General features: G+C 33.7%; 1 protein-coding gene across 2 annotated transcripts in view; it reads right to left on the bottom strand.

The window, feature by feature from the left end:
* Positions 1–637: 637 nt before the first annotated feature.
* The window catches only part of ZDHHC21 (zinc finger DHHC-type palmitoyltransferase 21), a 41,480-nt gene continuing 30,249 nt past the window's right edge, over positions 638–11,868 (bottom strand). For both annotated transcript variants that reach the window (XM_040963294.1, XM_040963295.1), the window contains exons 6-8: positions 10,532–10,648; positions 1,424–1,467; positions 638–890 (exon numbers count right to left, since the gene is read on the bottom strand). In XM_040963294.1, the coding sequence (XP_040819228.1) occupies positions 758–890; positions 1,424–1,467; positions 10,532–10,648 (294 nt within the window). In that variant the 3' untranslated portion in view covers positions 638–757. The remainder of the gene's footprint in view (positions 891–1,423; positions 1,468–10,531; positions 10,649–11,868) is intronic.

Genomic DNA, 11,868 nt, shown 5'->3' with positions numbered 1-11,868 from the left:
TCTTAGGGTACACAGGAACACCTTCCCATTACTCCCAAACTTCTTTTGGGAACAGATATTACAGTAAGGGGAAAATAAAAGAGTAAATTAAAAAGAAAAAAATTGTCTCCTTTATAGTAAAGAAGGTGGTTGGTGTTTTATTTTAGTAATGCTTTTATTTTGGTTCTGCTAAAGGAAAAAAGACAAGACAGCAGCAGGCTGCTCCTCACTCCCATGCTGCCGTTCTGAAAACCCTGCAGCATGTGCAAGAGGAAGTATTAAGTATTGTATTTGTATAAGCATTAAGTATTTTGAATTATTTGAAAAGGAAAATTCATATCCTCTGTAAGTATATACATAGACTTTTGCAAAAATAATAATTCAACTCAGATCTGGTAAGCACTATTTAAAAATGAAAATTCCAGGAAACATCTGAAATTTCTTTTAAAATCTGTAACACTGTCAGTTCTAAAGGAAATTATGTACAATTGTTTCATCCAAATCACTGCCTTTTGAGTTTACTTACAAAAGCATTTAAAGAAATCCCTGTGGAAAGCTAATTTGAAAGTTAACATGCTTTAAAACTTTAAATATAGATCTTGTATTAGTCCCACAACAGGATCAAGATCACTATTAAAATAAAGCCTGGGGCACATTGTGATGCCTAAGATTGGTGGGTGGATTTTAATTGACTTGAAGACTGTCATAGTTCTATTATCATAAAACCTGTAACGCATTTCCAGCATGGAGGACCCATCTGTGCCCACCATCCATCTGTTTAGACATGATTGGCAAAGTGGTAGGGAACTCGCAGTGGTTGCCTCTGCCTGAAAGGAATGAACCACAGGATCTTCCAACGAGTGCCAAAAACTTCTGAGAAGGTCTGCTGCCACGGCTTTCGGGGCCTCGATCTACAGAAGACAGCATTATTAGTGAAAGACAGCACTCCCAGGGTGCACTTCAGTCAGCTAAAACAATACAGGTTGGCTGGGGATCCATTACTGGACTCTGATGAATTGTGTCCCAGCATCACAAACACAGCTTTTCTTTCATTATGGCATGCAGCTGAGTTGCAACTCTGGTAGCAGATATTGTATCTGTGTCGTCAATCAACCAGGACAACTTTTGAAGCAGACGAGAGTCTCAGGATTAACAGAATGTGTGTCAACAACACAGTAGCAGATCTCCTTTGATGTATTTTCAGGACAAATAATTTAACTTACTTTCGACACGGAACAAGAAAGATCAAGTATTCATTTTGTTGGAAAGCTATCAGGGCGGGAAGACCCCTACTGCAGGACTGGAATATGCTTATGTAGCTCCGGACTCAGAGAAGGCACCGAAAGAAAGCCATCATTTCACTATCATCCCACCAAATGCACATATTTCTGATAAACAGATGCCAACACTACAGATTCTACATACATACCACTTTCATACTTACATTTCTTCACAGCAGTTTGACATCTTTTCAATAGATGTTGTATCCTATTGAAAAAACATTATACTCAGATATAACAAAGTTATCAAATCTTTACTCTGTTTTATGATGTTATAATCCTATTCAGAGAATATTTTGAAAATGTACACAGTTTCTATTTGTGTGCTAAAATTTTTACATAAGCTGCATATACACTGGAATTCCCTTGGAAAAAGAGAAACATTATACCAAAAATATTCAAATCTGAAACCTTACAAAAATTTAAGAGTACTACCTCATTAAACTATAACCATTTATTACATTTGTTTTCTTCTTAATTCTTTTCAGAAGCTTAGCATTTATTACCAATTATCAGGGAATGTGCATTAAAAATAAATATCAAAATGACACATGAAAGACACTAATGAATGCAAAAATTCCAAGAGACAGTGAGTTGGATTTCTGTAAACAGTAAAATTCAACAATATAATCTATGAATTTTCCATATTACAACAGCTACAGCTCTGGAAACCAAAGTTAACTGAGTTGGTGTTCCTTGGCAAAAATTATCTCCTTTCTTTAAAAGAAAAACTATTCTTCATAATCATTTAGTTTTTTAATTGTGCTTTTTCCACAATGAGGAAAACAATTCAACAAAGACAGCTTCTAGAAGTGCTGGTTTAACTCATGTCAACAGAAGATGAGACATTAGATTGACAACTTAATAATATCCAAATAAAACATGAATCACGTAATCTTATTCTTATTTATATTTCACATATTTTAAAGCAGCAAAAAGAATGTATTTCATCAAATGCACAAAAAAGTTACATGCATTTCTCTCCCCTTATTCCTTTACCCCATACCTCACTTCCCTATGGAACAAAGAGAATTGTTATTATCATGCAGTATTATATGCACACAAACTTGGATTACAATGCAAATGCCAGGAATTATTTGGCCATTATAATTTTTCCCAATAATGCAAATAAACAGCTTCTTCACTTTGAAAAAAGTCTTTTGAGTCATTACATGAAAAACTCCTAACACTAAATTCTCATGCATACATACCTGAATAACTACATTAGAGAAAGTGAATCTGCATTGAGGAAAGCAATCTGTATTTTACATGACTAGAAACCAATTAACTTTCATCTGCAGATTTTTCAGGGTTCGATAAAGAAATTTAAAATTAGTTCTACATTCCATATATATTATTTTTCCCATCATGTTTTGGAATTCATGGTACCTAATAACAATTAACCTTTCACGGCCTTATTACCCTCACAATGGTTTCTTACAGTTGAACGATGATAAGTTGTTCCAAAGCCATTGAGATAGTGTAAAAAAGTACAAAGAAAATATTTAGATAAAAACAAAAAAATGTGTGTTAGGAAAGATGAATGGTATAACACCACGGTGGTGGAAAATACTTCAAAGTTGGAAATCAGGGTTGGGCATTTAGCCTCGTGTTGGGGCAACCACATCTCACCTCTAAATGCGTGGATTATTTCTGATTCAGGTTTCTGATGATGCAGGCCTTTGGAGACAGCGGTGATGTTCATGTACATGGATCCCTGCCGCTCACCTAAAAGTTCTAAGTTTTCAGATTCTGGCCTAAGTGCCAGGTGAAGTCCTGGCTTCTGCACCTTTGGGGCACGAAGTAGTGGAGCGGAGCTCTCTTTCTGTGTGACTCTCTGCCTCTCTACCTGTTCTTTTCTGTCTCTGCCTCCCTAATATGTGAATAAAATTTTAGGTTTTTTTTTTTTTAAGAAACTATTTCAAGAATAAAGAAGGCAGTGGATAGGCCAAACTACCAGTCTGTAATAAGAGAAATTTTTATTGTGCATAAACTTCATAAACTTGTCACTTGACTATAAACTTAAGGAATTTGTGGCATTAAAGGAACTTTAATAAACTTCAGACTTTAGATTTCATATGGAGGAACTTCTCATTTTCAAGTGTTTTTGACGCTATCTTGGAACCTATTTCAAGACAAAACTAGAACTATACCTATTAAACTGCCATAAGCTGAAAGCTATTCTTTCAAGAGATGTGATATTCACTATCACTTCATGCATAATATTTAGTTACAACAGTCGATATGGGCAATTCCACTGTATACGAGATTTCACACCTTCAGCGCTGATCAGGGAAGAACCAAAAAGATAACCGCTATCCTTGGAAAGTGCAAATACCACTTATAAATCATTGGTCACTTATAAAACTCAACCATCCTGAAAAATTCATTCTTCCAGGATTTATAGTATTTACTATATATTATTATTTTGCCTTGATTATAGCATAATGACTATTATATCTAAAATGCAAGTTAGTCTTCATAGTTAAATGATACGAAAGAATCCTTCACTATTTCAAACACTGAAAATTATTTTTTTAAAAAGGACTAAAGCAGTAAGATATACAGAAATATAGGGCTTACCTATTTCATCAACCAATACACCACCTTTTCATGACAAGTGACTTTACCCTAAGAAGTGATCTTTCAGGCGCAGTGTAAAAACTACATCAACTAATAAAAGCACATCTCGAATTGGGAAATGGGAAGAGTGTGATTACAGGGAAGGAAGGAGACAGATTTATTGGTTTAAAGTTAGAAAAACGGAAGCAGGAGGTAAAGGAGCAAACATGTAGCACCAGAAGTTTCCTGTGAAGACTGAGGACACAGGTCCTTCTGGCCCAGCATGCTTGATAGGAAGACCCACCCAACTGATTCATCCTGCTTTGGGTTCATTCTCACCTAGCAATACCAGCACAATCATCATGCAGGAAAATACTGTGCTGAAAAGTCCTTTGGCGCAATTACTAATCATCAATAAAGGAGTAAGTGGCAATCCAGTTATGAGGACTATCTCTTTGGAATCTGAAATTTAAAGAGCCACAGCCATTGCCTCTGGGTGTGTAATTAACTCTGGAAACAGTTTCAAAATGGAATTTCCAGATCTGCAGATGGCTCTAAGGCAATTCAATCTAACCGCAGCTATCACTTGTTCTCTAACTCTACTGCATATAGCGCCCTAACTCAATGACTATATTAATATAGTTTAAAAGACTGAAGTTTTTCACTATTATATATCTGTTCTATCCATTACTACTTTCTACTACTTTTAAGCAAGATTTTTCACTTCTCAGAATATATGGCAAGAATGATTCCTCACATTTCATTTTATTTATAATACAGAGAGAAAATGTGCTACGAATTCTAGCAGTCCTTTGAAGCCAGACTATTATCCCCCTTTGAGATGAATGGTTCTTTCAGTATCCATCTCCTACAAAAGACTAACCAGCAATTTGAAGGTCATATAAATATTTAATCCAACATGGAACTAAATGAGTGGCAGCAGATCTGACATCTGCGGCCACTGGAAATCTCTCTTATCTCTAAATGTCTTCTCAAATAACTGGTTAGCTATGGAATCTTAGGAAAACTCGCTCCAACTGGTTCAACAATGATTCTTCTATTTATCCACCTACCAAAAATTTGCTAAAAACCTATTACAAAACAGTCTTTAGCAGCTTAGAGTCCAATAAAAGCTGGTGAATATACTTTTAAAACTATACAAGAAAAGAAAAACTACACAGGAATACACAAAATAGGCCAGAAAGATTGAATACACACAATAATGTGCTATATAAGTTTTGTACTAACTTATACTATGTAAAAGAGCTAAGGATTTTTACTTACAATCAATACTAAAATTCAACCATTCTTACATCTTTAGTACCAAAATTATGCTTGTGACATAATTTTTGGTTATCAGTAGAAGATGGGCATTTAATGTGCCTCTTTGGCAGGGATCTTAAGGAATAACCAATTTATCAACATATGTGCCACAAACATGAATCACTGTGGCAAAAGATCACAAGTAGGCTATAAATACACAAATCACTGCCTTCACCAATCCCAGGATGCTTTGTGAGTCAAATTAAATATTCATGAGATACTGAAATCAATGGGGAAAATAACAAGTAAAGGGGAATTCATAACTGTTTAGTTTCTTTATTTTAAAAAAGAAATCTACTCAGCATTAAAGTGATTAGCAATGCCTTCAGAAAAATAAAACGCAGTATTTTACTAAAATATTATAGAAGCAGATTTATGCTTTTAATTACTTTTCATTTTATCAGAAATCCTTTTAAGTAGTTTACTACACAAGGCAAAGAGAAATGATGCTGTATAAAATAACACTTTTATATCAGAACATGTTTATGATAAAAAGAAATCCAATTCCACACATAATAGCTTTGATGTCAGCAGTAATCGTGATGATCATTTCTTTCTAAAAAGTTTTTATAGTCTACAAAATATACTCAGTACTTAAATTAAGGTCTTGTTGAGGGGGAACCTAGTAGCTGTCAGGTTCCTTATTATATCCTAAATCCAAAGAAATACTATATCCAATATTAATATTTGGTATTTTAAGGCATACAAGAAAAGGTAACATTTCATGACTTTTTTCCATACTGTTAGTAAGCTACTGGGAAGACACTTCACATGACAATTAGAAAGACACTTGGTTTGTTTGTATTAAACAAAAATGTAATTCAAAAAAGAAAATAAAAATGCTTCAAAGAACACCCTAAACAGAAATATAAGTGAGCTGTGTTCAGCATAATTAGTGATCATTTCCATATCTACAATGATTTGCTGAGCTGAGTAAATTGAATGTAATTTGTGTAGAGACTGCAATGAAGCCTGCTAATTCACCACAGTGACTCAGAGCATACTTGGAAAATTTAATTATAAGGATTAATAATCTCAGGTCCACATTTCTGGGTACATATTAAAAAGCAAATAAATCCACTAATTGATTAATGAAATGCTATTTAACATATAATCTCCTTTAAAAGATTTAATATTTCGAACATAAGATACTTTTCATTGCATAAGGTAATCAAGTTAAAATTAAGTCCCCTCAGATAATCCTTTACTTTGCAAATTTAACAGACAGAATGAGCCACTCTTTATGGGGAGAAATACATTTTCCTCTCTTTTCAATTAGCATCCAACAATAGTATTTATGAAACCAACTGCAAACATCATGACTTTTTTTAAAATTTAAAGCTTTTTATAAAAGTGCAACTAAATGCACCTTCCTCACTCCAACCTCTACTCAGAACAGAGAAAACCACTAAGCTCCAGGGACACCATCAGAAGCTTGTACATGAACTCCACAGTACATGAACTCCACAGTACCCAGAAAACAAAAATGCTTGTATCCAACATTTAGACAAACCGTCAGAGCAGTATCACACTACACAATAGCTTACTGTCAGACCTCTCCAGAATTCCCTGTGCCAGCTGTTACACCACTTCTTGATTAACACTCTCCAAGTGCAGTGAGTGAAATCATGACTAATATACTCACCACTGTAGTATTGGAACCCATCAAAATGGACATCATTCTTGCTGTGAGTGAATGAACTACTGCTCAATAATTCTGACATCTATTAAATTAATAATAACAGCACTATTTACTTTCACTCAAACAGACTAAATAAATAACCCAAGAAATAATTAGAATAGTTATGTCTGAAATAAAAAATAATGCCTCAAAGCAAACTGTTTAATTTTAACTTCAATATTAAGTTTAGCAAGTATACATAGTGACATCTATTTAAATCCTGTGTAAAATTAATTCTAAAAACAATCAAAGTAATCTTTAAGAACTGGGCTTCAGATTAATTTATTAAACAGAAACATATGGATATGCTGAGATCTTTTAAACTTCGAAATGAGATTAGAAATGCACTATTTTAAGTAATTTCTAATGATTTTATCTGGGTCACAGATAATCTACTCTTGCTAGGTCCAAAATGACATCAGATTATCATTGCTTTGATTATCCTGTTACCTTCTAGTATCAACAGAAAGAAGGGATTTTTCCCTCTTAAACATGATAGAGATTTTTAGTTATTCTTAGTAAAAGCGAATACAGGGAAAACTTCCAGGAAAATAATATTCTGCTTTCTTGAAACCTCATGCTAAATCTAAGAGACACAGCCTTTGGTTTTGTTTGCTTGTATCTAATGGGTTCCATATTCAAGTTATACAATTATACAGTTTACAAAATGCAAACCCTACCAATAATTTTTTTAGACACCTCTTATATCACTTGAGTGCACGACTTAGGGAAAGATCTCAGTGGAAGGATTTGGTTTTTTGATTCTTTCTCCTACTTCCTTCCTTTCTTGCACCACCAAATTCATTTTTTTCCTGTACTAAATGGATAGATCTATGGATTCAAAGTATGACAAAACACATCCAAATCTACAATTTCTTGTAGATAATCCTAGTCTTACCATAAAATGAACAGCAAGCATATTTTCACAAAGTATTTTTTAACTTAAAATAACAAATATAATTTTACTTAGATCTGCCATCAAAAAATTAAGTGTCAGAAGCATTAATAACTTTAAATAACTAAGCCTTAAAACCTTAAGTCAATGTGAAGAGGAGCATATTGCAGAAATTTTTTGTACTCCAAACAGAATAGATGCTTGAAGTTTAGTATGAAAGTAAGTTTTAAAATTTTATTTTACTGTACTGTAATTTTTGTCTGTAAGTTTGAGGGTACATCAAAAAGTTTATGAAGGAATAAAATTAAAAGATTCTACTTTGGTTTTTATAGTTCTGAAATTTATTAACAGTTTTTTCATAGTAGACACTTTCCATGTCCTTTTTTGAAGACTGCTAACATGTATGACTTCCAAAATTTGTTTGCATCAAATAGTCACCTTTTAATTCTATATTCCACAAAGTTCCTGAAATATTCTTCTGTCTGCATTCAAGAGCAGACACAGTGACTAGACTAATCCAGAGATTATATTCACCCTTCCTTGCTTGCTTACTTTCTTCTTGGATGTTTCACAGAAGTAGTTACCCACGCTGGCTTGTACACAGGACACTGAGAGGCTTATCTATCTATCTGCAATGTGCATATAGATATGCAGATAGATATATACATCAATATATATACATACATGTATATAGATATGTGCAATATATAAAGTATGTTCTCTCTATATATACACAGATACCATAGATATATACACACAAAGACATATATACAAAAATACAATGTATATATGCAAAAAGAGATTAAACTTTTGGGAGAAATCATTATTTGACATGTAATAGCCAGGACAGGAACCAGTGCCCAAATGGGATCCTGGCACTTGAAGCAAGAAGATTTGGCCATTGAGGCATTATGTCAGGTCTTTTTTTTCACTTTCTTAACTAAGTGTTTTAAAGTAGAGCAGTTTGCAATTTTAATTAAGCTTAATATTTCTATTCAGCATTGCTATTATGTTAATAAAAATACTCTCAAGTTTTCTTACAAGTTTTATTACATTAGCTCTGACATTTAGGACTATTATCCATTTGTAGTTGATATAATTTTTATGTAGTATGAAGTAAGAGCACAGCTTCATTCTTTCACATTTAACTATCCTACTGCCCGAACACCATCTGTTTCTAAAAATATTCTTTTCCCTAGTGAAGACCGTGCCACCCACATTCATACAGTGCATGCAGAATCAGCTGTCCACAACTGGGGTTCCACACTCGTGGATTCAAAACATCTAAGAAAAAGGAAAATTGCACCTGTTTTGGATAGCCTTTTCTTGTCATTATTCTCCAATTATTCTCTAAAGAATATGGCATAGCAATTATTTGCAAAGCACTTTCAGTGTATTAGGTAATGCAATATAGAGATGATTTAAAGAAAATGGGCACATGTGCCCAGGTTATAAGCAATTATCACACTATTTGATTTAAGCATCCAGAGTTATTTTTGTATCTGTAGAAGGTCCTAGAACCAACTCCCCACGAATACTCAAGGACAAAAGTGTATTTCTCAACTCTCAATCCTGTTTCTCTGACTCACAGGTCCATACCAGGTCAATACCGAACTTTCCTGAATAGCTATAGTAATACTGATATACTCATTCTTAACTACACTGTTCCACTGTACACTGCTCCCTCAACTCTTCATATACACACGTCAGATATAATTTATCTTTAGACACAGTCATTTAGTATTCATATTTGAATACACATGGATAAAAATATGAACTAAAAATGAAAAGGTTGGAAAGCTGTGTGTCTGAAATTTTGATGGACGCTGTCAATTTGTCCTCTGAAAAGGCTATACTAGTGTACATCCCCATTACATATGAAGGCCACTTACTTTACACTTTCTGCAATACAGTACATTATATTTTAAATTTGTATTTAATATAATTTTTCTCATTTTAAAATCTTTCCTGTTGTGATAAAGTGACCCAATTTGGCTAATAAGAAGAAAGGCTGGTTCTGCAACATATGTTTCAATCTTACCACTCATTACCTCTATGCCTACAACCTCAAACTGACCTATGATACTCATGAAACAGATATACCTAAGAGAATATTAGTACCTATTACGACACTACTGTATGTTTGATACAGTTCTTCCAAATTAGATGTTGTGAAAAAAAAATGGCTGGGTTCTATGCAGCCAGTAAGAAAAACAGGGCAGAAACAAGTAAATCCTATTCCTAAAAATATTATGTATGTAATAATAATGTAATAATTTTACATTATTGCAACACATTTCTAAAATCAGAGGCTGTCAGTCAACCTTTTAGACATTCTATATAAACAATGACAGTCACTTGTTAAGTTTGTTTGCACATCAATAAATACATGTCCAATGAAAGGAATTAATTACTAATAAAATGTTTCTGTCAGCAACTCCACTTTCAAGAATTTATCCTAAATAGAGGAAAGCAAGAAACTGAAAGCTGTGCTGTGTCAATACAAAAAACGGACTGCATGTTAGATGCTGAGTAACAGCCAACCTACTAAACAGTACATGTAACTATTATAGGCTTCAGACAACACGTTTACAGTCATATAACAATGCTTGTTAGTTTTAAAAGGTACATAATTGTACATAATTCTACACCTGATCATAACTACTTTAAGATTATCCATGTATAAGAAAATGGAATTATAAAGAATGAATTAACATCTCTTCACTTGTGAACTCATAACTGCTGGAAATTAAGTTCATAATTACATAATATGTTCATAAATACATCAATTTACATTAAAAATATACTTACTGTAATGATGCCAATCAGTTGTGTATAAAAGAGTCCAGTTATTCCAACTAACATAGTGATGCCCATAAAAGCAGCTAGTCTCATTATGGCCAATTCATGTCTAACAATAAAGAGGTCCTATTAAAACAAAGAAAGAGAAAGTCTTAAAAACTATTTGAAGAGTTGCTTTGAGTTCTAATAACCAAAACACATGTACAAGAAACAAACAATGCTGCTTATGGGTGGCATGATTTCTAACAGATCCAAATTTAAAACAATGTGTTAGCCAGGAGAATGGATAAACTGCTTTACATCAGATGAAAGACTAAGTATTTATAGCAACATTTACATTAATGACATTTACTTATATCTATTTTAAAAAATAAGTCAAATATTTCTAAAAGAAAAAAGAAGCATTGGGAAATTCACTGAAGTATCCAGTTTTCAATTTTTTCTATTCAAGAAGTTGAATTAGAGGCATCTGCTGGTTCACTCCCCAAACGTCTCTTCGAGCTGGAACTAGGCTGGGTCAAAGGCAGAGAATTCAATTCTGTTTCCCACAGGGGAGGCAGGGATCCAACCACTTGAGCCATCACCAATATGTTCCAGGGTCCATGTTGACAGAAGCCAGATTGGGAATCAAATGATATGGCATACAAGCACTTTAACCAGCACCCTAACTGCTAAGCCAAATGCATGCATCTTTTTACAATTTTTGTGCAATCTTCCATATGTGCATATTTCATGACAGAAAGAGTACTAAAAGGAAATAAAACAAAAATACAGAATACAAGGATACATTAACTATAGAATAAAAACAGAACTCTTCAAACGTCCATAGTAAAATGCAGTCTTGTTACACAGGGACTAAGAAAAGCAACACAAAAACATGTAAAAAAAAAAAAAAGATACAAAAGAGAATTAAAAAGAGGGAGGCAAGGATCAGAGCATTCTAACCTTATCTACACCTCCTTCCTGTTCACTCAGAGCCCATCACATTAACCTGGCTATTTCTCAAATGTGTCCAGCAAACTCTCTCATTAGGGTCACACTGCATTGGTTCTTTCCCGGAAAGTCTTCCCCAGTTATGCAGATGAGTATCTTTCACTTTTTCAGGCCCCTGCTCAAATATCTCTTTATCAGACTTTTTTCTTGACCAAAACTCAGTAAAGCTGTCTGTGATTTTATTTATTTATTTATTTATTTACTTGTTTGTTTGTTTATTTATTAGTGCAGTTTAGTTGGCAATGTGATTTTTATGAGTCTGGGAAGAAATAAGGTGAGTTTGTGACTGGTTGGTAGCCTGCCCCCTACTGCTGAGTTTTCAGCCTCATTTCTGCCAGCACTCAGGGCTGGAG

The sequence above is a fragment of the Ochotona curzoniae genome, unplaced genomic scaffold (genome assembly GCF_017591425.1).
Source record: "Ochotona curzoniae isolate NIBS_2020 unplaced genomic scaffold, NIBS_Ocur_1.0 scaffold_3208, whole genome shotgun sequence".
NCBI lineage: Eukaryota > Metazoa > Chordata > Mammalia > Lagomorpha > Ochotonidae > Ochotona > Ochotona curzoniae.
This window is presented reverse-complemented; position numbering and strand designations above follow the sequence as displayed.